Here is a 27,500-nt window from a genome sequence, read left to right as displayed (position 1 = left end):
GCCCTGTGAAGATCATTAGTGATAGTCATCTTTATCTGCTCTTGCCCATAATCCTCAAAGTGGATCTTGTACACTCGGTTGTGTGCTGAAGCCACTTTGCTTCTGCTGCTTGTATTTAAGAAATCCCAGAAATCATCACAGCGTGTGCGTGTATATGTGTGTTGGGGTGGGGGGTGTTGTAATGCTAACAAAGAAATACTCCTATTCTTTCTCTTTCACACCCACACTGGATGTACAATTATTACAGACAAGCATGTTTTCTTTACTGAGGAAAGAACAATAAACATGTTTAACTGACTTGAAAAGGAAGTCTGAAGGGCAGCTGTTGAATCTGTGCCAAGGTTCATTGAAACTGCTCTGGTGGCTTGTGGTTGGTGGCGAAACATCGTATAACTCGTACTTTTAGAAAAGGATGACTTGATCTGAAGGAGGAATGTGTTCTCTTACATTTGTATTATCCAGAGATGGTATTTTTATGTGGGTAACAGGTGTCGTTTTCAATCGACATCGCGTCAGTCGCAGATTTAAAACATTTATTGACAGAATATGGGCGACTGCGTTTCAAGTAAACAGGTTTTTGTTTTATTCCACGACTAATAGAGAATGCAGCGGATAGAGATTAAGTTGAAAAATGCTGGAGTATTCCTTTTAATTGTTTAATGCCTAGAATTAGTCATAACCTGTGTGTGTGAGCACTCTGGCATGCTCAGGGGCTGTAGGGGGTTTTTTAGAAGGGAAGGGGGGGAGTGGGCTAGGAGGTGAGGTGTAAGTGCTCATTGTGTGCTGAGTTCGCCTGTATCCTGTTTGTGTGCCAGTGGGGCTTCCTTCCCCCTGCTATGCCCAGGAAAGCCTTCATCATCACTTTCCTCCTCTCATCTCCATGCCGCTGTTACCTGTTTTTGCACCTCCGAAATTAGTACAGAAGGAAACAAACAAAGAATGCACGCACGCATGCAGACATTCAGAGGAACTCAATAAAAGCCTTTGATGTGCATCAAGCGTTGAGATACGACGCATTATATTGTGCATTATACAGCAGCCTTAACGCGGTGCTCCGCTGTAAACAATGATGCTTTATCGAGCTGAATTGTGTTCATTTAAAAAACACAAGGTCTAATCTCTTGCTCTCCCTCTCTTTTTCTCTCTCTTTCTCTCACTCTCTTGCTCCACAGCAGTGGAAGAGGCAGACTCGGCTGAATGCGCAGGAAGTTGGGACTCCACAGCTCCAGCAGGTATGTTTCCCCTACCTTAGTGAATAGTAGCATGGTGCCTCCCAGCCAAGCGCTCACACAAACACCTGCAATATGTCTCCTCTGACTTGTCCACAACTCCCACAGTCACTTCAATCTCTAATATCAATTCCACATGGCCTGTAGCCCTGCACTGTGAGAAGGGGAGGGAAAGAGGGAAGGAGATCAGGATAGAGTGATAGAGTAAGAACCTTTATGAGACACTGGAGAACAGTGACCAGGTGCACACTAGAGTGGAGGCTTTGCGGCTGCTTCCTGTCTACTGGGTTTGTGAGCAGAATATGGTGGACAAATACCTTCATGACTTATGGGTTCCCGTTAGGTCAGTCTGCCTCTTTGGCAAAATCTCAATCGCAATTGCATGTCCGTTCCCGAAAAGCTCGCATTTCTCTCTTCGTTCCCCAACTGAAAAGCACGTTAAAAAATACGTGGCGGTATATCCTACTTTGGCTCAGAGTGTATTGAAAATGTGTTGCTGTATATTCTATTTTTATATGGGCCCCATGAGTCATGCGCTGTCTCTCGCAGAGCAGTGGATCCAAACTCAGAAGAGTGATAATAGGCAAAGCGATCACAGTTATCCTGATAAGACGACTATGGGTATTTTTCCACTTTTCCGCATTACACAGAAACCAAACAGTACACAATGAAGTAACCAACTTGAGAGATGACTGGAGTGGTCACAGTTACAGTGATAAGTGAAAGGTAGATCTGAAAAAGAGATTTGGTCACTGGTCAGAGTAGGTTCACAAAGCTTGTTGTTTGTAGCATTGCCTGACATGGTACAGCATATGCAACTTATCATTAATGATAGGTGTATGTAACCTGTCTCAGGTATACCATAAACTCCGATCTTTATTAGGTACCAAACCCACCCAAATGGCACAGGCTAATGGGAAGTTCTAGTACTTTGTGCAGTTGAAGAAAGAATCCTAACGATGCGCCTTTTTTTTTTTAGACAAACTCTACTTGCCTTGTTCGTTTCTTCGACTCCTGAGCGTGGTCTGCGAAAGAGCCTATGCTGAGATTGCATCATGATTACAGGGTTAGCTCATGCAGCATTCATGGTGTACGCTACATCAAAACTGGTCTACGTGCGAGTGATCTCTCTAAAGTTGAACTCTTTGTGTTGGAAGGCTGCATTTGGAAATCAACAGCCAGCTGGAAAGAAAAAAATAAGAAAGAAAGAAAGAAAGAAAGAAAGAAAGAAAGAAAGAAAGAAAGAAAGAAAGAAAGAAAGAAAGAAAGAAAGAAAGAAAGAAAGTGTGTGTATGTTTGTAGGAGTGTTTCTGTGTTTGGGAGATAGGGTGATAGCATATGTGGCTGTGTGTGTGAGTTAGGAAGGGCTGGTGAGCTCAGCAGGGAGACTGAAGTAGGAAAGAGAGGGCCCAGGGGGGGTGACAGGATGACGTGGGCCTCTCCTAAGCGGCCCTGGGGGAGTGTGGGGGGGGCGGTGGGAGGGGTGCTGACTGCGGTCCTGTGTGGCTACAAAGCGCTGCGTGTGTGAGATCCAGCAGGAAGGGGAGTCCCTGAGCTCTCGCTAAACAACCCCCCCCTCTTTTTTTATGCTGTTCCTCTCTTCCTCCAAGCCTTCCATCGCTCCCTTTTTTTTTTTGTCCCTGCTGTGCTCAAACTAGCTGTGCTTGGGAGTTTTTATCACCCCTCTTCTCGCTGTATGCAGAAAGCAGGTCCTCAATTCTACGCTTCTACATTTCTTCTCAAGGTTTCTATCTTGTCTCTTTTCTCTTATATTCTCTTGCTGTCTCTCCTTCCTTTGCCCCACTTGCGTTCCTTCTCTCCTGTGTTTGTTGTGTTTGTTTGTGCTGCTGTGCCGGGGCTCTAGGGGGCTGCTCGCCATTTCTTATTTAAAAAGATGGAGGAGGGAAAAAAAAAAACAACAAAAAAACTTTTCCTTCCCTTTATTCCCTAGGAGATGATGTCGACAAGGACACTGCCAGGCTTTTCCTAGTATTAAATTCAGTTACCCTGCTATCTTGGAAAATGTGTGTTGAGTTTAGAAAGAGCAGTAGGGGGGAGTATAAGGAAAAGGGGTGGTGTGTGTGTGTGTGTGTGTGTGTGTGTGTGTGTGTGTGTGTTTGTCTGAGTGGGGGGGGTTGTAGGAGAGAGCAGGACCCTTTCTTCCCGCCCCCTGCCTGCATGCCCCAGAGGACCTGAGCCTTTTCCCGCTGGTGGAGAGGACCGGAGTTGCACCCCTCCACCTCAGCCCTCCGTCTCTCTAGCTATCTCTCTTTTTCTCTCCCCATTTCGTGCTCCTTGAGACAGAAAAACAAGCGTCCCTCCCAAACCCAGAGGGGAAGAGAAGGGAAGGAGAAAAAGCAGAATGTGAGCCAGGTCTCACACTGGAGACTCAGATTGAGGGAGAGACAGAGACAGCAGGGGGGGTTGGGGGTGGAATCTGAGAGAAGAAGGGAGAGTTTGAAGGGAGAGAGAGAGATGTAGAATATTGAAAGATGTAACTTTGTCAATTTTTTCTAAGGAGAGGGAATTGTTTTTAATCGTGCAATCAGAGCTGTGAAGTTAAACAACGCATTTTTCTTGCTTGGTGACAAAGTGCTAATGAAGTGGAATTTCTTTTCTTTTTTTTTTCAAACACACAAGAACACAGCCAGCCGTAAGTCCTGATGATTGTAGTATGAGAGATCAAAAAATGATTCACAAACCTTTGAGGGAAAAAAAAACGTTCACATACACATGAACCCCGTCTGAGCCAGTACGTGTCCCTGACAATGATTCATGGTGGAAAAAGGCTGCTCATATCCCCATGTGCAGGCCAATAGGGGCTGTAATGGAGCTGAATTGAATTATTTTATTCACTTCCTCTCGTTGTGATTGGCCGGCCAACAGAACTTCTGACACTTCAGCCCAGGGTATTGCTGGCCTCATTCTAACTGAGTGTTCGAGACCTCAGACATATTGTGAGCTTTGGTTCACCTGTGTATTGCGCACACACATGGGCGATGCTCTGGCCGAGTTTTATCTGGCAATGGGGTGCAGAGCCACGACGATTTATGAACCCCTTAATGGGTTGTACTGTCAAATACAGCACATAGTATAATGGGGAAGTGTTGCATTCTGGATATGTGTATGCATGTGTGTTTTGAAGGGGTGAATGTGTAAGTGAGATATCAGTCAGTCTCGTGGCCATACACGCGCAGCATCTCTCTGGAGTGTGTGCTGAGCCTGAGCCAGACAGCATCTGGGGGAAGCTGAGCTCTGTTTTTATTCCTCCGAATTGAGGGGAGGAGAGCAGAAAAGACGAAGAGCAGAAATGATGACCCTCCTCTCTGCTCCACTACTGATTCAGTAATGCCCGTTTGCTCCCGGTGATGCAGTGGACAGTTTAGAAAAGAGGACACAGTCAAGAACTCCATTTTCCTCCCTCACTCTTTCTCTTTTTCTCTCATTTATCTCTCTTTTTTTCTCTCTTTCTCCTTGCATGAACCTCTGGAGGTCCATAATATATTTTTAATTTCCCCAAGGCAGCCACAGGAAAACAGTTCTAATGTGTGAAGGGGAGGTGTGTGTCTGGTGTGCGTGTCTGTATGTACATATCAGCGCTTGTCTGTCTCTCTGTGTGTACGTGTGTTTGTGTGTGTGAGTGTGTAGAAGCCCATCTTGTGTGTCTCATAAAGCCTTGGCCTGAAACAGGTGACAGCATCGGGGAGCAGCTGTCATCCCATTCGTGTTGTGGATGTGCACGTGTGATTTCTAATTCCCTTCCTTCCATGACGCTCTCTTTCATCATCCCTCTTTTCTTTCTGCAGTCCCTGTGGGTGTGAGGGCACTGGGTGCTGGACCCTCAAGGGGAAGAGGCTGGTACACTGCATTTTCGGGGAGGTGGTGGCGGATGAGGATGGTGAGGGTCCCTGGGGGGCTGCGTTGTATTGTGGAAACATAGCAAGCGCAGGCCAGTAGAGCCACACTGAGGCCTGCTTTAAATAGGTCCCTATGTTTACTGTGTTAGGGCCTGCGCTCCCCTGAGACACCACGTACACACTCGCACGCACACACACACACTCACTCACTCACACACAGTCTGCCTGCACCTGCTCAATCTCTGGGCCATCAGGGGCCCTGTCCCATCTCTCCCTGGTGTGTAAATACCAATCTGTGCTTAAAGGGATAATCAGGACTTTGTAGAGAGGAAATACTTGTAAACTTAGTGACAGGGCTGGGATTTATATATGGCTTGTTTTTCCAGCATTGCTGTCAAGACCAAAACAAGACAAGGCATTTTGCTAGTCAAGACAAACACACAGTGTTGTGTGTTTGTTTGATAGCATTCAAAAAATCTGGTATGTATTATAGAGAAAGAGTCTGCATTGCTTTCTGTCTACATGGATTCTTCTTTTTGAGCAAACGGTACTATTAAGTCCAGCCCTGTACGTCACCCTGAAAAGCTGTTTCATTAAAAAAAAGGATGGATATTGTTATATACTGACCATTTTACTCATTGTATATAACCCCTATTCTGTGTACTGTTTATTAATATCTATATTGTTGATTTTCTATTATTAATTCATCATTATTTATTTATATCTATCATATGCAGTGAATCTAATATAATCGAATCTAATATTAATGAATTACAAGACAGTGTTAAATAAGTTGTCATATGGCACAAACGGTTTTCTTTTTTGCACAGAGCAGATCATCATAATAAAATATCACAAAAACATGAGGGTTTGGGTAAATTGTTATAGTGCGAAATGATTGGTTTAAATTTATTATTTTTTTTTTTTTTCAGCCAGTTTAGGTTTGTGGAATCTGTGTTTTGATGCATAATGTCCACAATTACCTCAGTATCTCTTTACATTACATTATCATATGATACAACTCGAACCCTACCGCATGGAGCAAGGCATTCTTCAAATGCCAACACATTCATGTGAAAGAAATGCACTGTAAGTCTCTTTAAGGATGTTGTCCTGCATTATCAGCAGTTAAAAGAATGGCGTTTCACTGACGGGACAGGTAATGGATTCAGACAGCTGGGCTGTCGTTAAATGATGAGATCAGACACCGCTAATCGAGCACGGAGAACTGCATCCATCTGACTCGTGTCCTCAAGGAAGAGAGGAATTCTTTGTGTCTGTAGTGTGCTAACACGCGCTTACCCCAGCTGATCCATTTCACACTTGGCTCATGACGGTGTGTGTGTGCCTGTGTATGTTTCTGGGTGTGCGTGTGTGAGGTGGAGTTGAAAGGCAGCCTTGTAGTGTCGATGTTTTTGTAAGAGAAAAAAGAGCAGAGGTCTTGTTGAAGTTGGAGCTGATATTTTGTTCCAGTGTAGAACTGCACATTTATGGCTCTTCTGTTCAGAGCACTGCCTATAGGTGTTGTGTGCACACAGTGAGAATGTGTATGAGCAGGTATCCTTGTGGGTGATTCACTCAAATGCATTTTTGATACAGTACATAAAACACATATAGTCTTTTTTTTTTTTTGCCTGTCTTTCAGGCTTTGTCCAATATCATACTTGGATTCGCACCTTTCTCAATGTTTCGTGTGAGAAATAAAACCAACATGGTGTGCTATTGATGGCAAACAATTAATAGCTAAGGAAAACCAACGTCACTCAATTTACTCCCACACCCTGTTGCCGGATATACACGTTTTAGCCAATCTGATAAAAAAAATTCAGCAAAATTATGATTTATATGTATTGTGAGTGGCCGTCGTATCCCAGTGGCTGAACGGATCAGAACGGATTTAGACATCCTCTAATGTACTTTATCCCATGAACGTATGTCCCACTGACATGAAACAGATGAACACATGACACCAACTCAAAGCATGCCACCTTGGTGTACCTGACTTTCTGCATAATTTAGCAGCGCTTGCTTACAATAAGTCTCTCAATTACCATGATACAGCAGCGTTATACAGATCAGCAGCTATAGATCACTGCTCTGAGATCAGAAGTATTATAAAGGAGCACCAGAACATTTTCCCTTCCGTGTTGTGGAATGCTTGTTTATCACAGTGATGAATGTTCACTATTCCACTATGTACTCCATGTTCAGTTGTGCGCCTCGCATTATAATTTTTTGGGGGGGATTTCTTTTCGTCGTTCCTCCCCTCAGCATGCAGGATGCCTCTTAGAGTCCGTAAAGCCCGGCGTTAATCCGACGCTAATTATTTTTCTTCCTCACTATGGTGGCAGCGCTGCACCGTAAAAAAAAAGGGGGGGGACATATCAACCTAACGAGGGGTAATTAGCAGGTCCCTGCAAGGCGGGGCTGTGCTCAGCTACACGACTGCTCTGTGGATTCTACTAATTCACTTCTCCTCATCTAATTACCCCACACAAACATGGCTGTTTGTCTTCCCTAAGAGAGAGCAAGAGCAAAAAAGAGGTGTGTGTGCGTGTGCACGTGTGTGTGTCTGTGGGGGGGGGGGGGGGATTTAACAATGATATTGAATAGTTCGCTCTACGTATTAACATGACTTTATGTAATATGAGCCCCATATAAAAGCTTCATTTTAGATTTTCTGATAATATTTTAGCATTAATAAAACATTCAGAGTAGTACAATGGTGATATTATGGACCTCCTTAATTGTTATTTTGACACGTGATTTTGTGTGTGTGTGTATATATCTTATTGTATATATATTATACAATACACTAATGCAAGTCCATCTGTTTTGCCTTGTTTGGCTTTGGGTCTTTAGCTTGATCTAAATATCGCACACTGCACTAATACATTGCCAATTATGAATGTGCTCTCTGTTCAAAATGCATATGGCTGCATTTGTTTGGTTTGAGAGTGTGTCCTTTCTATGTCCTGGGGCTGAGATGTCCATGGAGCAGCTGTAGATGATTTAATTATACGCTTTATTCAAGTGTAATGCAGTAATTTGAGGAAAACGGCTAAATGAGTTTTAGCCAGTGTGGAAGTTCTGGAATGAATTCGGCTTTGATTACCTGCAGAACACCGGATCGAACTGCAGATTAAATGCATTTCCTGTCTATAGCAGGACAGTTATTCAGAGTTTTCTGAGCTGATATTGAAACAGTGAATCAGCATTGGATGAAATTTGATTGCGAAGACCAAACTCGCACTTGAACATGTGATGAAAATTGCAAAAAAAATTTGGGACAAACTGTATACAGGTTCGGTGAATATTGCATTTGTATATAAATTGAAAAGGTAATTGCAAAATTGAATGTACTACTTTTGTAGTCATATTACACTTGAGTGGATTTAAAACTGGTGATCAAGAATATCACATGAGTAATTACTGTACAAATTACTTCTTCAGGTCTACAATTTACGCAACTAATTAGAAAATAGTTTGTTTCTATTTTCCAGCACCATGATTACGAAAAGTGTATAAAAAGTGCAACATTTGATGGCTAGCTAAAGTAACCATATGCTGGTGGGGTGTCTTCACCGGCTAACTCCTGTTAATTTATTCATTGGTCTAGCTACATGTCAGCAATTTTTTAAAGATACCCCTTGCACATTATCCCACATTATCAAGACTGTAGCAGCACTCATGTAAAATATTTAAAACTACAGGCAATCTCTACAGAACATCAAAATAATAACAGATTTATTACATACCATAAATGTCAGAATATCCCGCTAGCTAGTTTAGCTCACTCAGCTAGCTAACGGCGGCCTGATCATGGAGGTTGAATGTTCACAGGATTTGGCTCATGTGCTTCAATGGTCTCAGACTTTACTGCTGCAGACGTATTTGGCTCCTGGAGTGTAGACATTTGTCAAGAAACATTGTTTTGATTGCTCCTTGAAACTTGTTTAATATTTGCACATCCTGTCATTTAAGGAAATAAGAATAAATGTATCAAAACAATATATTTTATTTAAGAAATACAGCTCATGATAAAAGTATATTTCATTCTAGTCAAAAAAAGAACCATTACAGTGAAGCATGTGCTCCGTGATGCTGACTAGAGTTCATTATGTTACTTTACACTATTTATTATTTGCTTTAAACCATTGCAGGTGAAGATCCATGTTTTTGTGAGTTTCAATAGTGTGTGTTTACGTGTGTGTGTGTGTGTGTGTGTAAGAAGGCTCCTGGTGCTGGGACGGGCTGGGACTCAGAGATAATGGTCCTCTGCTAAAAGAGGGCCAGGGGCTCCAGCTGGCTGAGGTATCCATGAGGTGATCTGTGATGGGGTAGTGGGGCTCCTATGGGACCCCCTGCGCTCTCATTAACACATCTCTCCCGCTCGGGACAGCCAGCAACACACACCCCACTGTAAATTACTGATTAAAACAGACAGAGATGTGTAGAGGTATGAGGTTGAATGTGTGGATGCAAGTGTGTCATTGTTATTTCCTGTTCACTCTGCGCCTCCATGTGTCACGTCAAGGTCAATTTAGCTTACATGCTGATGTGGGCGACTTTCAACACTAGCTCTGATAAATGATAGTGTCAATCAAGAGCTTGGCATCATAGCACACGGAAACATATCTGCTAAGCTGAGCATGCTCCTCCTTTTTCTCTCATACTCCAAATCCTGGGTGGTGTGTGTGTGTGTGTGTGTGTGTGTGTGTGTGTGTGTGTGTGTGTATGTGTCTGTCTGTCTGTCTGCCATGTGACACAGTGACGGAAAGGAGAAAACACAGAGAGCCCATCATTCAAACATTTCCTTCCCCACTTTAAACATTGCTAAATAAGCATTGTGCAGAATAACAAGATAAGACAAAATAAATCCCGGGTAGGAAATTCCAGTGTCACAGCATCAGACGAGACAAAAGATAGTACAAGACACAGACAAAAGACTATATTGAAGATGCTGGGTTCTAAAGCAAAAAGGTAATATACCATTAATTCAAAATTAAGCCTTATTTGGAAATTCTAGGCAGGAGTCGTATATGTGGGGCAGAGCCAATGTACTTCCAGATGAATATAAAATAAAATAAAATAAAATAAAATTAAAAATAAATAAATAAAATTACTGCATCAAGTGCTAATATAAGCCACTAAATAATGATGCTTATAGCCATATTGTTCAATTAAAACAGAATGTTTAGTTTTTACCAGTCTATTAACACTAGGGCTGCAGCTAAGATTATCTGGATAATAGATTAATTTGGTGATTATTTGTTAGGGTTGATACATTAATCTGATAAAAAAAATTTATTAGTCGTTTTACTTATTCTAACTATATAAAACCCTAATTCAGGGTATTTGCATATAAAAGTTTACATAAGAAAAAGCAATAGCCACATATTGAGCTAAACTATCTTTAGTTTTAAGTAGACAATCGTATTGTAGTAGACAAATGCTATAAAAAGAAAATGGAATGCAATGATAAAATAAAAAATATGCATTAGTGTGCAAATGCAAAACATTCGCTGAAAACCACAACAGTGACTAAAAATGTCATTGTTTACTCCTGCTGTTGTTTGCTGCTTTTAGATTTAGTGTTTGTTCAAACCGTTTTAATTGAATCCATCACAATGTCGTGAGCGAGGTGATGTTGCAACTTGATGCTCGCGAGTCACGAGATTTAGTGAAACTGTCCCGAAGTTACAAACAAACAGTTTACACAATCGCACTTCATTAAACTACACCATTTTCACATGATGAGGAGTTTTTGCTTACCATGCTGATGTTACGCCTTCATCTGTGACACCAGTGTGTTTTCTTTTCACGTGCTCGTGCGTCACTGTGGTACTTCCATGCCACACAAGATCCGCGTTGCATAACTTGCAGGTACAGTTTTCTTTGTTGCTTTTTATATGAAATGTCCCTATTACCTTGCGTTTAATTGAAAATGACTCGGATGACGCACACTTTTTCCTGCTGTGGGTTGACCCGTACTATAATAATTATTATTATCGTTTTTATCGATTAGTTGTTGTAGCCCTAAACACAACTATTTTGATACTGATCTTTTTCTATTTTTCCGCCCCATGATTATCAACAAGATGTAAAGAAAGACAGCATTCGATGGCTAGCTAAAATAGCCACATGCTGTTGAGGTGTGTTTACTTGCTAACTCTTGCTAATTCATTAATGCTACATATGTTAGCTATATATCAAAGATACACCTTACGCATTATCAGATTAACACATTGAGTGTCACCAAGGCTATAGCAGCACTGAGATCTATTTAACACTATAGAACATCTATGTGATATCTTATATTTGGTACATGTAAACACTAGAAGCTCTTGCTAGCTAACGGCTACCTGGTCATGTATCAGGTTGGATGTTTATAGGATTTGTTTTGTCAGCATTTTAAGATCATTATCATGTTTTCTTTAAAGTAACATTCACCCTGGTTATATATTGCTATTGTCTTCCTTTTTATTAGTTGATTTTGAAATTGTCCCCCTTCTTTCATTTGACATCATTTTACAGTTGAAAATAAAGCAAGTGACGAAAAGATGGGATCTGTTTGAAACCAAGTGCTTGTGTTTAAAGGTGATCTTGTGCAAATCTACTGAAGAGAAATGGCAAATTCTGTCAGAGGCACTTTTAAATACTTAGAATAAGCCACTCAGAAAATCAACTACACTGGAATACGGAGCATAAATATTCACTTTTAACTTTTAACTCGAGCCACCAACTCTGATTAGAGTTCTTTCGTAGAAGCAGCACATTACAGTGGATAGATTTGAAAATGTTTTTTTTTTATTTATACATTTTTTTTTATATGCTCTCAAACATCCACATGGAAACATCTGAGCAACCTTATAGCATTATACTCTGTGTGCATAAAACAAGTTTTGGCCATTATTTACTATCAGTCTCTTTGTATAGATACACCAATGTGGAGAGAAAACACTGAGGTTTTGAAACAGACAGACAGACTTGGAGTTGTTGCTGTGGGTAACCTAAGACTATAAAGTGTTCTGTTTTGAGTTTGGGGACACAGGACTAAAAATTAATCATTGCTTTTGAAATAGCTGTTTTCTCAGTTTACACAAAGCAAAAATGACATTTTCAAAATGCTTTAGTGTGGATGAAAGACCAAAACAAGAGAAAATATTGGGTTTTGCAAATGGATTCATGTGGACATGTAAGATTTAAATGTACATAAAAAAAAAAGTAAAATACCAATTGCACATTTTCATAGTCAAAGAATGTTGACTTTAATCATAGAATCTCTCGCGGTCTGTGCTGGATAGTAGTGTGTGTGAGTTGTGCGTGTTGGAGTGGGTTAGAGGTAGACTAAGTGTGCGTTCATGTAGGCAGATAACGCGATGATCAATCTTCAAACAGAAGGGAAGAACCATGGGCTCTAAGAATACATCCGCAGACATAAAGAGGTCTTGTTTATCTGAATGGCCCTCTAGAAATCATTTGTCTCCTGATATGACTGTCCTTGCTGAGCCCTGATTTCTGGCGTCGCCTTTGAGCTATATCGGAAAACCTACGTCTTTGGAGAAATCTAATCGAGCCATATTCCCTACAAGTGCATGTTATATAATGCGTAGATGCCTTCATTTTCTTACACAATATGTTTTTACCTTCACCTGCTGTCTATTAATGCTTTCACACAGATCTACACAGATATCATTTCAGCAGTTTCCTCTGCCTCCCACAGACTGAGGAGGCAAGTTGGTGTGTGTGAGTGTGTGTGTGTGTGTGTGTGTGTGTGTGTGTGAGTGTGTGTGTTCAAGGCCATGGCTGGAGCTAGCGTATGTGCAGCTGGGGTGCACGACACATGTATATCAATCCAGTGCACACAGGGAGAGATAGAGATGGAGACAGATAAGAGAGAGAGAGAGAGAGAGAGAGCTGTAATGGCAGTCTAAATGGAGTGTGTTGTGGAGACCCCCTCATGAGACCACCTCCCCCTCCGGAGAGGAGGAACGCTTCGTGGAGAGGACGGGGGAGATGACGGCAGGCAAGAAAATGGAGGTAAACCGGAGAATAGAAGAAGAGCGAATAGAGAGCAAGTAAGCAAGTGTAGCATTTACTGAAGGTGTGTATGGTTCAGAGCGATGTGCCAGGAGCTTTTATATCCCGCCTGCTGTCCCGCGGTGTGGAAGTCGTACGAGCCAGGCTCATTTCGAACGAAAAAAATGGAGGGAGGAAAGGAGGAGAGGTAAAGAGGGCCAGAGCAAGGTCCCATCTGGCTCCTCCCTTGTTGCCATGGTAGCAGGTTGTGCTGGCATGTGCCTCGGTTGGCAGTGCCCATACCTCTGGCATCAGGGTACCTGGGGGAACGATGGAGCGTGTGTGTGTGTGTGTGTGTGTGTGTGTGTGTGTGTGTGTGTGTGTGTGTGTGTGTGCGTCTGATTGAACAAGGAGAGGGATGGAGTGAGAATGAATTCCTTCTTTTTTCACAGAGATTAGAACCTCTCATGGATGAAATAGTACAGCTAATACACCTTTGTGTGTGTGTGTGTGTGTGTGTGTGTGTGTGTGTGTGTGTGTGTGTAAAAAACAGCAGCTCAAGACCACTATCAGTGTAGTGTCAGTTTGGGGCCTCTCTCTCCTCCCTGTCCAGACGGCATTCTCACGACTGGACAGATGGCCATTCCACATACCCCACCCCAACACACACACACACACACACACACACACACACACACACACACACACCAAAAGCTACCTTCACCCCCACCGGATGGAGGGAGGGAGAGAAACTAGAGCACCTTAACGCTCCCCTCACTCATAACACCTCTCCAGATCCCCCTCATCACTCCTCCTCCTCTAGCAAAAAGCAGTCCAAACTGGGCTGGAGCCCAAAGTGAGCCACTGGGTCTGGTCCCGAACTCCAGGCTCCATTAGCGATTAGCGCTGTGGTGTAGAGCAGTGCCCGGGCAAATTAGAGCTGCTGATCACAGTGTGGCAAAGAGCAGGAATGGCCACCTCCTGCTTTTCCTCTGATTGCACAAGTCCAGGATGATTAGACAGGATGTTAAGCCCAGGGGAGCCGGAGAGCTGCCCTCCACCCTTTCTCCATTCCTCCCTCCTTCTGCTCTTCTTTTCCCTCTACCATCATGTTCCCTCACTTTATTTCTCATGGTATTCTTTAGTATGCTCTCTCTCTCTCTCTCTCTCTCTCTCTCTCTCTCTCTCTCTCTCTCTCTCTCTCTCGCTTTCTCTCTCGCTATCTCTCTTTCTTTTCTTTTTGTGTGTTTTTCTCTGTTGCATATTTCAGTCCTTCATTGGTCCTTTCACATATTCTATCAGTCTCTTTTATTAGTTGTTTCCCTTTTTTCCTCTTCTCTACACCTCTCTATTCTTTTCCTTTTTTGTTTTGCGGCTCTCTCGTCATGGTCTCCTGTGCAGTCCTTTCAGAGCGCAGCGTTTAATGTGATAATAAGGTGTGAAAATAGAGCCACAATGGCGGAAGGAGGATTGGGCTGGATATCAGAGCTGTGAGCGAGTGTGTGGCACGCAGGCCCGAGTCGAAACCGAGAGCTCTTCACTGTTGCCACAGTGCCACGCATGACACTGTGCATTGATGCAATATGACATAAATATGATGCTGAGATGTTTAATGACATTTTTGCAGTATATGGTATATATAATGTATTATTATGATATATAGGCTTCCTACCAAACTTCCAGCAGGACAAGTATATTATCTAATGTGTACCAAAATAAAAAAGAAGCGAAAATGTATACAATAAAATGTAAAATGTCAAATTTGAGAAATGTTTATCATGAAATATTGTGGCAATATAGCGAAATCTTACCTAAAAAATATACTAAAGGCTGTAGTGGTTAGGTTGTGGTACCTGCTCAAGACTGGTACTAACTCTGTGTGTGTGTGTGTGTGTGTGTGTGTGTGTGTGTGTGTGTGTGTGTGTGTGTGTGTAAAACAGCAGCTTAAAACCTCTATCTGTGTAGTGTCAGTGTCTCTCCTCCTTGTCCAGATGGTTGGGTTTTGGTGCCTGCTGGTACTAACCTGAACTAATAATATTCTAATAGACAGCTATAGGAGTGCTATGACGGAAAACACAAAAAACCAAACCAGTCCTAGTTTGCTTGTGTGGTGATTGTTTTTATTTCTTAAAACCCATAAGGCAGCACAAACATATATATAAAAACATGTTTATTGGTTTGTCATTATCAGGATGGAAACTGTGTTTCCATCCAACCTTGAAGGTTTGCGCGTTTGATTCACGTTCGCAATACTTAACAATTGTAGAAAGACCCACAGCTCACGTCACTCTGTCTCTCTTTTACACTATATGGATAAAAGTTTGTGGACACCTGACCACAAGATTTATATTTGCTTTGTAAACATCCCATTTCACATTTAGTCCTCATTTACTGTTAAAATAACATCCACTCTTCTGTTGTGTGGTGAGGAGGGCATTAGTCAGGTACTGATGTAGGAGGTCTGGGGTGCAGTCAGCATTTCAATTCATTCCGAAGTTGTTCAATAGGGTTAAAGTCAGAGAGCTGTATAACAGGAAACTCAAGATCTTCCACTCCAACCCACGTAAGTCATATCTTCATGGAACTCACTTTGTGCACAATGACACTGTCATGCTGGAACAGGTTTTCATCTTACATCCTAGATAATTGTGCATCCAACATTGTAGTAAAAGTTTGGGGGAAAAAACAGATATGGCTGAAAAAGTCCCAGTAAACACAATATGCTCAATAAAACCCAATATGTATGAGTTTTTTTTTATTGTTTTGATTCATTCATTTGAATTATATGTGTGTTAAAATAGAATTCCTTATTTCTTTCCAAATCTCACATGACATCAACGGGATTATATGGTGGATAATTGAGCAAGTGTGTGCCTGTGGTTTTTAATTTTTTTTTTTTTTTGTAATATACAAGTTTATACCAAATGTATTTTTGCCTTAACTCATTTAAGCAAAGAATTCAGTAAGCTGTACCGGCTTATCCAATTGAAAAACACTTATTGGTATGAATGGTATTTTGGAGCACAGCTAGCTGATAGGGTGTACATTCTGAGGCACAGCATAAACAGAATAAAATACAGCATAAAAAATGTTTCTGACAAACATTTCATTTTCTTTCTTAACAGAGGAAATGAAATGTGTTGCTTATTTTTTTGGGATCATGTGGGGTGTTAGATTTGCTTCAGTTTGAAAGTAAACCCCTTTTAATTTCAGCACAGTGTGGATCCTCTCGTAGAAATCTGAAAAAATCTTTAGTCAGCAAGCTTTTTCTGAATATCTTTTCCCATGTAGGATTCATTCCTAGCATTGTCGCTGTTCCGGGTTGTCTGGGAACTTGGTGGAAAATGAGCTAAAATTATTCTTTAGGTTCCTGTTTGAGTCAGGTCATACAGACCATTTGAAATTTTAAAGCCGGTGTTGATGCAGCTCTGTCGTTGATGTTCAGGTGCAGATACAGCCATCCCTGAGCGAGACTCTGAAGGGAAAGAGCGGGCCGGTGGTGAAGACGGTGAGCACAGCGTGACCAGCCACGACGAGAGAGCCGGAGAGGAGGATATGGACGATGAGTCTATCTTCACCTGTGATAACTGCCAACAGGACTTCGAGTGCCTGGCTGACTTGACGGAGCACCGCACGCACCACTGTCCTGCAGGTACACACATCTCCTCGGGTCCCCTTCCAGTATCGATGTAAAAAAAAGAAAAATGTTTGATACATTTAGTGTGGTTTGTAAGACGACGATTTGGGATCACAATCAGTTACCGCTGAACCTGTCCTGGATGTAATTATTTAATTGTAGTTGTAAGCTAAATTGATTAGATGTTTCTTACGTGATATATGAACTAATTAAATAAAAGACAAAATAAGGTCAACTTCAATCAAACTGCAATTTTAACTGCTGTTATTTAAAGAGCTTTTGATATTCCACTAATCTACATTTGGATATGGTGTAGCAGGTCTGGGTTCGGAATCAGCGATTCAAAAAATTCCTAGTGACCAAAATGAATAAATATCTAATATATAGAAGGCAAGATTGTTTTCGTTGAAAGAAATCTATGCTGTGATTGTAAGAGGGTGTGTGGATTTTTTTATTGTTTTATTTTACCCTCGAATGGGGTTTCTGGCAGTGAGGAAATTCAAAACCTTTGCTGCACGGATTTGAGTTCACAGTCGGATAACAAGCCTTTCTAAATTTGAACGATGATTTACATTTAAGGAGCTACAAACACAAAACCGTTCAATCCTGTCTTCAGTCAGTCCGTCCGACCGAGTATGTGTTTCAGGAACTATTCAGAGTGCGTGCCTCTCTCACGCGCTATCGCTGCAGGGGCTGCCATGTTCATCTTAAGCCATTACAGTCAGTGAATGTAGACGGAGTGCGTGTCTGCAATCGAGCCTGCCGCCTTAGTCGGACTGCGTCTCCTATTCCAGCCTGACTCTTATCTCTCTCCACCATTTGTGTCAACATGTCAGTGTAATAGTTCACAGTGGCTTCTCCACCGGAGAGAGGTGTGTGTGTATGTGTGTGTGTGTGTATGTGTCATGTGTCATGTGCATGTGTGGAGTGGCTGCTCTCGGCTGCTCTGGAGTCAGTGGTGTCCCACAGGAGAGTAGTGTTTTAAAGCTAACACGCTGTACACAAACACAATGCCCGTTATTACAATCGCGGTAATTAATGAAACGCTGAAAGCGGCCCTGCAGGGGCATCTGCTTCCTCGCAGATTAATCAAGGGCCTCTCCTTAACGAGGAGAAAGCATGCATGGTGGGGGTAAAAGAGAGAGACGTGTAGTAAGAGCGAGAGAAAAGAGAGCGAAATGGCCTAACAGCAAGATTTTATTATTTTTTTTATAATTTTTACCCCCTTTTATATAAAACATTCAATCAGGCTTTGATTGAAAAGCCATTTAGTCATGGACATGACGTGAAAGCAGTCGTGTGGAGCTTTAGCGGGCCTGGTGAAGCTGCCGAATAGCGGGAATGTGTTTCTGGTGGGAAATAATATGGCGTGACACAGGCCTCCTCTCTTCCCCACCCCGTTTTGCCTGTCTGGCGGTGGTGTAATGAAATCAAGGGCCTGAATATGAGACACGCCGCCTGCTCCCCAGCCGTCAGTGAGCTACGTGTTGCTTAGCAGAGGGGGGGAAAGAAGGAGAGAAACAAAATGAAATGATAAAACAGAGCTTCCCATGGGGGGGTGGGGGGTGGGGGTGCTGGAGATTGCAGAATAATCCAGAACAGTGGCTAGGGGATCACATCTCTGCCTGCGCCCCCCTCTCCTCCCAAACACACACAAGATGCAGGCTTTATTATTATTATTATTATTGAAAAGAGCGGTAAATTAAAAAACACTCGCTGGCGAATCCTTTCACATTCTCTTCATACCACAGGGAGGCTGCCTAGCAAGGGAGAGCCGCACGCTGAACCGCAACCGCATCAGATAGGGGATAAACACGCCATTTTGTCAGCGATTGTTTGTGCGGATGAGATTGGAGGCCATTTTTGTCATATTTTATGAGGAGGGTCATGTTTTTGGCTCCCCTGGCACCACGGTGAGCCGGGCCAATAACATGGCACCAACATAAACTCCCTTTTGCTTTCGTGTTATTATTGTGATCGCTTGGCAGTCAGCGCAGTCATATTCTCCAAAAAGCAAACACGCCACAAAATGAAATACAATTCCAAACAATATTACATGAGCTATAGGATTATAGGCTGAAATCCCATAATGTGTGAGATATGTGATCCTTTTCTTTTATCTCTTCTTTCTCTATCAATTTTGTCAGTCTTCCTTTAGTCCTACTTTAATGTGTGATGGTAGTTTATGACTGTTTGGTCTCCCACTGCACTAAGAGCTTTAACCGTGACTAGTGCTCAGTTACTGCTCGCCACCGTTTACAAATGTGTGTGTCAGTGTGTGTGTGTGTGTGTGTGTGTGTGTGTGTGTGTGTGTGTGTGTGTGTGTGTGTGTGTGTGTGTGTGTCTGTGTGTCTGTGTGTCTGTGTGAGAGAGAGAGAGAGACAGTGACAGAGAGACAGAAAGAGAGAGAGGTTTACTAGGCGCATGGACTGAATGTTAAATTTGATAGTGTGTGACGAATGGGACACTGTTTCCCTCGTTGCTATCAGTGTGTTTACATTTGATGGATTTTAATATCTTTTTGCACACATATGCATGTGTAAGATATTTGTGAGTGTATATTTGTGTGATATCGTTGTGTAGGTGGGTTTAATACACTCACACGATTGGGTGTGCATGCGTGTGTGTGTGTGTGTGTGTGTGTGTGTGTGTGTGTGCGGTGTGGGCCGAGTCTGGAGGGAATCTCTACAGGAGGAGGAATCTGGAGCACTGATTCCCCAAGGAGTGCTTGGAAAAAAACTCAGATCAAATGGAGAACATTCGTTGCTCTGCTCCAGTGCCCCAAGACCGGCCATGGTTGGGCTCTGGCTGTAAACCGCCCACACTCTCTCTCTCTTTCCCTATCTCCCCCTCTCAGAATCTCTCTATTCCTCTGTGGCCAAGTGCAGCTGACCCCTCTCCCTATCTGCCCCCCTGCCCCCACTCTGAAGCTGCCCAGGGCAGGAACTCAGGCCCTGTTAACCCACAAGGTCTGGAGAAGAGATGGTCCAAGGTTATCCCATGGCTGCTTTGCTTATAGCCTTCTAGCACCTCACCAGTCAGACTGCAGCTCATGTTGGTGCACTGTGTGTGTGTTTGAACCACAATGGCAGCCAAATGTTTTTGAACAGAGTTTTTTCATATTTCAAAGTGATCAATAGATCCAGAGCCTATTCAGTCGACTCTGAGGCAAGAATGCATCCTTGATGAAACAGTCTTCCTTGACATGCCAGCACACACATTCACATACATTTACACCTAGGAGTAATATAACATAATCAATCCACCATTTTATATGCTTTTGGTAGAAGGGAGGAAAGTGGAGAACCCAGAACAAACAAACCGCACAGACACAAAGGAAAATATGTGAAACTTCACGCTGTCATCTGAGCTCAGGATCCAAGCATTGATTCTTGAGCTGTAGGGTGGCTACTTGAATAAAATAAAAAAGTGCCAAACAACACTTAAATCACTAATGACTATTTCTAAATGATAGACTATTGACCTTATACCAAAAACGTTTAGTTTTACCAATTTTGACTGGCAATATATGAACAACAGATGTTTATACCCCCGTAAAACACAATAAAGACAAAGATATTATTGCAGTTAGACATTTTTGTATATTAAGTTTCATAGAGTTCCCTTGCAAACATGGTCAAATAGTGTTAAGATATTAATAGTGGCAAAAACCTGCATTGACTGAATTTGGCATAAATATTTGCAAAGCCCAGAATGGACCTTTTAAACTCTCAGTGCTCACTTATTTTCTCACTAATTTAGTCCATTGACAGAAAATCAATGAGCAAATGTGTTTTTTCTCCCTGTACAACTGCATCACTTTTCAAGATTGAACTTCTACCCACACTAGCATTACTAACAAAGTTCATTGACCTGTTTGTGGAACCTTTGTGTCTAACACACTCAGCAAACACAGCAATTGGCTGGGTGTGAAATGTGTCATAGTGACATATAAAAGTTAACAAATGTTATCTCAAAATCACACCATGTAAGCTTGAATTTGTATTGTGTATCGTGAAGTAGCACTTTTATATATGCTACAGAGACAACATGCATCATTTGCAGTAAAAAAATTCATTTGCAGCATACAATTATCTCAGCTCTATAACTGAGCAGTTGAGGGTCAAGGGATCTGAATTTGAGCTCACAACCTTCTGACCTAAAGGTTGACATCTTAACCACTGAGCTACCACTTCTCTGACAAGCAAAACACAGTGATGACAATACAATGTGTGTGTGTGTGTGTGTGTGTAGAAGAGGAACAAAACGCTCATGTGAGTTCAAAATTAATTGTTATCTGTATAAACAGGCTGTGTAATGTATTTTGGCCTTCCTGAAGACCCTGTATAATAACAACCATGAACTGAGCCACTGCTTAAAGGCCGAACGATAACTGAGACTTTTAGGTTCCTAATCATATTGCTGATTGCTAAAAAAATATCCCTCAAGTCCTAATCGATGGATAGGTTGTAAGACAGAATCTGGGTAACAGCTGGACCGCTCCCTTGCCCCTTGGTTTATCGTCGGACAACCTCTGAAATTCGAAGTGTTTGACTGGTGTCACCAGGTGGCATGCTAAAAAAGGTGTATGTGTGAGTGTACACTTGTCTCCGTGTGAAATAAAGGTCACAAGTGTTGAGAGACTGAAGGAGGAAGTGAGCGAGAGAAGAGAGAAAGAACAGAAATGGTGTGTACAGAAACGGGAGGTGGAGAGAAAGCGAGAGAGAGAGAGAGGTGGTTGTGTGTAAACGGGAGAGCTGTCAGTCAGGTGTAAGGCGGGCACTCCGCCTGTCAGATACAAATAGGAGGCGAGTGCTAATTAACCTGCCTTCACAAGACTGAAGGGAACAGCCAGATCTCTAGAGAGGGAGGGGGAGAAAAAGAGAGAGAGAGAGAGGGAAAGGATGGCTCAGTCAGCAGGAATAGCTCTTCTGCACACTCTCTCTCTCTCTCTCTCTCTCTCTCTCTCTTTCTCTCTCTCGCTCTCACCTCACACACATAGATGAGAGATAGAAAGAGAGAGAGAAAAGTGAGAAAGAGAAACTGGAGCTCTCCTGCCATTCAGAAGCACAATTGTCCTAGCCCACACTTTCACACATATCTGTTAAACAATTGTACATCCTATTAAGCTGATGGCAACACAGTATTTCCGTTTGTTTCCTGTCTCATGTGCTAATCACAAGCCCTCAGGTTTTGCAGCTGTGTGCATATATGTGCAGCATGTTTGAATGCTGTGTGTGTGTGTGTGTGTGTGTGTGTGTGTGTGTGTGTGTGTGTGTGTTTGAGTATCTATAAGTAACAGAGGGGAGTATATTCTTGGCTGGGTCACTGCATAGTTTGTTCTCCCTTGGGTGCTTCCTCAAATGTACACACAAACACAAACTCTCTCTCACACACACACACACACCACACACACACCACACACACACCACACACACGAACAAAGAGAGGGTGATGTGGCAAAACACATCATATCATGATACCTGAAGGCACAAAACAGGCTAAAACTGTGCCAGCAAAACAGAAGTGTCAGATTTGAAAAAAACGAAGATGAAGAAATAAAAACAATAAAAAGCTGGCAGCTTAAATTTTAGCAATTCCGTCATTAGCCAGCAGCAGCTAGATTATATCTACCAAAAATAATGATAAGACAACAAACCAAGATTACAAATTTAGATTACAATATTCTAGAGTTTATAAAATGGAAATGTTTTGCTAATGTTCCCACTGATCAAAAGTGGTTCATTGAAAACTGCTTTGAACACAACGTCTCCAAAAAACTAAATCTGAACATTCTTCAAAACAAAAGTTACAAGCTAATGCTCTAATCGTTCAAGCCAAACTAAAATGTCTTGCCAACCTAAAGCATTCAGTTAATTTTTACCCTGAAAAGCGAAAAACGTTCAACTACCTGCTAACTTTAAACCTTATAGGCTAAAATGTCCTACTAACAGAGATGGCAAAAATACACACATCATTCACTCAAGTAGAAGTACATGTACTCATGGTACTCTGGTAAAAGTTGAAGTACTGACAATAATTTTTCACTAAAGTTAAAGTAGCATGGGGTCTGACATGTACTTAAGTAAAAAGTAGCTATTACTACTACCTGTTTTAGTGTCACGCTGGTAATTGGACCTCACGTCATATTAATATATTAATACAAACGTTTTTTTAAATGTTCTTACATAATGAATGTATCCAGGCTCAACAACCAACAAATAGAACACAAGCAGAGAAAAGATGATGATGATCAGGTGATCTGGAATGTCTCTATTCTCGGTTATGTTTAAATCGCTGACACCTTCTGTCTCATCCAAGTTAGCTACATGATCTTGTTGCCTTCTGCCTTAGCTTTGTTGGCTAACAACCATTGAGACACCAGTGGTAGCAGCCCAACAACAAGAAATAGGTTGATGGGCTGAAAACGGTGCACAATGCAAAGAATTGTAATTTGTTACTTTCCACCACTGCATATAACCTTAAACCTTCTAAACTTATATGTCCTGCTAACTTCATACTTCCTAAGCTAATATGCTAATTGTGACTTCGTATTTGGAGCAATGCAGTGGCTGTTGTTTGAACCTTTAGCTAGTAGCTAAAAATCTGAAAAGGATCAATTCTGAGAAAAGAGACATTTAACAAAATAAGACATCTGGTACAAGCATAGACTTGAGCTAATTTAGTCTCCTATTTTTACTGTTAGCAATATTGCTTACTAGCAGTATCAGCCATACTGTTGCATCAGCCATGTTTACAGTGTTTACACAAAACACTCCATTGCACTACCACGTTATATTTACATTGATAATGCAAAAAATTTTGAGTATCCTTCTTTACTTTTTACACTCTGTGCTTGCTGTGATATGTGACTTTTCATCTGGGATGAACAAAGTGATCTATCAATCTATCTGTCTATCTAGTAATGACCTGCTCACTGGTACTGATGAACTATGTGATATCTCAGAAAAGTGCACAGTGAAAACATTTGTCATGATAGCGTTATTATATTGTCCTATTGCCCAGTTCAACCCATGCAGACACATACAACTCACACTCTCACACACACACACACTGGATTTGGTCTCCACATCACACTTGTGTCTGTACTTCTAATCCTCCCCACAACCCCCCACTGCTCCAAGAGCTTGTGCCTGTCGTCAGAGTGGCAGCTGAATCCTGAGAGGCCACGACTCTTATTAAAGCCACAGATCACTTTTCCTCCCTTCATCCATCTAGAGAGAGTGTGTGTATGTGTGTGTGTGTGTGTGTGTGTGTGTGTGTGTGTGTGTGTGTCTGTGTGAGAGAGAGAGAGAGAGAGAGAGAGAGAGAGAGAGAGAGAGAGAGAGTGTAGAAGTAGGAGGAGAGATAAGTAAAATAGACAGAGGTGCAACTTGATCCAGCGTCACAGAGAAAGAGAGCAGGAATGCCGGACGTATTGTTTCTGCACAGACATAAGTGCTTTCTATTGTCCGCTATAATCTGTGAGTGTGTGTGTGTGTGTGTGTGTGTGTGTGTGTGTGTGTGTGTGTGTGTGTGAAATTGTCATCTGTTTGTGTTTTAAGGAATTCATTAGGAAGTGTTTGTTTAACTTCTGCTTTCTCTTATGGAAATGCGTCATGTGATTATATGCAGCGTTGTGATTATCCTGTTATGTGTCTGCATTCAGTACTCAAGAGGGGAGCTCTATGTGTTTGTGTGTGTGGGGCGGGTGGGATGAGAGTGCATGTGTTTGCAGAAATGAGATTAAGCATGCTCTCTGATTGTGTCTACCACTTTGTGTGCTGGTTCTTCTATATGTCTTTCTTTCTTTCTTTCTTCCTTCCTTCCTTTTTTCTCCCTCACTTGTTTCTTCGCTCCTCTCTTGGAGCCGGAGGGTGGCCTGAAGATTCCTCCACTAAGCCCTTGGCACAGATACAAATGCAGTCACAGCTGGTTGTAAACTCAGGTTTTCCAGGGAGAGCAAAGAGCCCTGCCTCTGTAGGAGAGAGAAAGAGAGAGATTGAGGGGAAGGTTGGTGGGGATTGTGGGGGGGGGTACACAGCATGGAGGGGGAGAGAGAGAGAGGGATAAAAAAGGGAGGGTGGGGGGAGACAGAGGAGGGTTGTTTTGGAGCACACTGGAAGTCATTTTTCATCACAGGGTTCATTTTTCACGATGAAGTTCTCTTCGGTTTCTCTTACTCCCTCTCTTACTGTCTCTTTCTATCGTGGTCTTAGTCGCTTTTCTTTTTCTCCTTTTCTGCGCTCTCCGTATGCATGGCGACTTTCCTCACTTTACACCCCCTTTTTTTCTTTTTTTTTTTAACCCCTCTCTCTTTTCTCATTCTCTTTTCATCCCCCTTTCGCTATCTCTCTTTCGCTCTCATTTGCTCACCCAGCCCTAGTTTCCTGCCTGCGCTCCCCTGTTATGAAATATGGATGGCACCAGTTTGGGAAGCGTTGAGAGTCTCTCTGCCAGGGAGCGGGGCTCTGTCTCTGCAGAGACCCGGCTTGTGCATGCACCTAAACACTTCACTGAGCAATCTGTCAACATGTCAGCAACACATGTTTTGTTAAAAAAAAGTGAGGGGGAAAAAAGTGCTTCCAGAGGGAGTAATGGTTCCCACCAGGACTGAGAAAATGCTTTGAATTCAGCAGATTTCTATTGCGGAGAGACTCCCCTGGGGTGACTTTTTTTTTTTTCCTTTTTTTTTTTTTTTTTTTTTTTTACAATGCCTGCATTTCAGAAATTTGAGCCAAAGACCCCTGGGGGCGTCCTTTCATAATGCCTGAAAATGTAGGGTTATATTGTGTGCAGTTCCCCATGGGGGCTTTATTAATACCTGAATTCTGAGGCACTGCAAATTACACAGGGACTCGGCGGGGGCCTCGCTCGCACCAGGAAGGGAGAAAAACTCTGTGGGGACGTTTTCTCTTCTCTTCTTTTCCTCTTTTCTCCCCTCCTCTCCTCTTCACTTCTTCCCATTTTTCTCCCCTGCACTCTTCTCCTCTCCTCTCCTCACTCACTCATGGTTTTTTTTCCGTATGTGCTTCATGCAAGAGTGGAATAGAAGAATTTGCCAACGGACACAAGAAAGGAGTGTGTCTACGTGAGAGTGTGTGTGTGTTGGCGACAGACTCCTTGTATTCATCTTGCCTGCTCAGAGGGAAAAATCAGACGATTAAAAATGTAATTCCCCCCGCCTCTCTCTTTCTCTCTCTGCCCCTCTCTTTCTCTCTCTCTCTCTCTCTATCTCTCTCTCTCTCTCTCTCTCTTTCTATCTCTTACTCACTCAATCACTCACTCTCTCTACCACATGTGCTCTTGTGTTGAGCTTGCAGTCGTAAGAAGGGAGAGTAAATATTTGGGCTGTCTGTGTATGCCCAGGAAAAAGCCGAAATCTGTTGGAATATCCACACTCTTTCTTTTACTCGTAGTCTTCTGAAGGAGGAAAGAAAGCAGCCACAATCTTTTGTATTCGTTGCCTTGAAAAGGGCTATTTAATAGACAATTACACATTCAACTGTGCATTAAATTCATTATTATTAACATTTTTGCTCTCTATATATTAAAGCATGTTCATTTTTCCTAACATTAGCATCACTGATCATCCTGTCACGCATCCTGTTGCTGCAAAAAAAAACTCAAATTTCAAATAAAGGCATAATTTACTATTGAAATTGCCATTTTGAAGTTGGTTTTATTTCTTCAGTCAGTAGTTTCATTAAGTGATTTTGTGGGTGCAATGTTGTATGCTTGTGTTGATTATTTAAAAAGCCACCGTTTTTTTTTTTTGTTTTGGCCTGGGTGCTTTCTTTTGTCCACTTGTGTGGGCGGAGGAGGTCAGGTGATTCAGCAGTTCAATGGTAGCCCCAGTTACGATGTAAAACTCAGCAGCAGAGGCTGCTGGTCAAATATAATCCATTCCGCTCGGGCCAAAAAGTCTAAGCACGAGCCAATTTAATCATCTGCTCAGCGAAATCGAGTGTTGTGCGACTACAACTTGGTTGAGAGTTCCTGGCAGAGAATGTTGTAATTAGCCTTGTCTGTTTAAACAGGCCGATTTGATTATTAATATGGCAGGAACTTCTTATTTTGGATTCAGTTGCGAACACTAAGTGAAGCTTGTTAGTGTTATTAATTTGGCCAACAGGATAGAAGTAAAAGTGCAAAAAAACAAAAGCAGAAAGTGCAGTAAGTGTAAGCATTAGTGCAGATTGGTATGTGAGAATTTGACCTGGATGCCGACCATGACCCCCGTGACCCTGTTGGATGCAGAATAGAGCTGTCACTAGTCCCTTTATGAAATGCAGCAATAATGAGGAACAGCATGTCCCTTAGATTTCTACATCCCTCTGATGACTTCCCTTGATTCTCATCCTTCTCTGTCAGTGTCCTCCATTCTTGATCAAGCACCAGGAAAAACTGTAAAAGACATACATTGCGAAACTGACACAAGTTTATCACATGCTTTATTATTTACAAAAAAAGCACACTTTCATTCATGCAGGTGAGGCAGTAGATAGTCAATAAAAGTATAATAAATATGAAATGCTACAATGAAAACAGTGAAATGTGGTCCTAATGTGTCCAAGTGAACAGTGTGCACGATTCGAGTAAGTCAAGCAAAGAAAAAGAAAAATTCCTGACTGCTGTAGAAGGAATTGCTCTTATTGGCCCTTCTTCTGAAAGATTTCTACACTCTCAGTCCAATATTGTGACTTCAATTCCCCTAATAATAATGCAACGTTCTTTTCAAGAGCCGATTCTTTT

At 42.0% G+C, this 27,500-nt stretch overlaps 1 protein-coding gene across 4 annotated transcripts in view; it reads left to right on the top strand.

The window, feature by feature from the left end:
• Positions 1 to 27,500, top strand: part of znf423 (zinc finger protein 423) — a 151,242-nt gene that overhangs the window by 29,417 nt on the left and 94,325 nt on the right. For 2 of the 4 annotated variants that reach the window (XM_046864178.1, XM_046864180.1), the window contains exons 2-3: positions 1,173 to 1,232; positions 16,554 to 16,760. In XM_046864178.1, coding sequence (XP_046720134.1) covers positions 1,173 to 1,232; positions 16,554 to 16,760 — 267 coding nt within the window. Of the gene's footprint in view, positions 1 to 1,172; positions 1,233 to 7,611; positions 7,631 to 16,553; positions 16,761 to 27,500 lie in introns of those variants that run through there. The other 2 variants (XM_046864179.1, XM_046864181.1) reach the window with 2 other exon arrangements.

Source organism: Silurus meridionalis, chromosome 13 (genome assembly GCF_014805685.1).
Source record: "Silurus meridionalis isolate SWU-2019-XX chromosome 13, ASM1480568v1, whole genome shotgun sequence".
In the NCBI taxonomy this organism is placed as follows: domain Eukaryota; kingdom Metazoa; phylum Chordata; class Actinopteri; order Siluriformes; family Siluridae; genus Silurus; species Silurus meridionalis.
The sequence above is the reverse complement of the archived record's forward strand: the minus strand, read 5'-3'. Positions and strand labels throughout refer to the sequence as shown.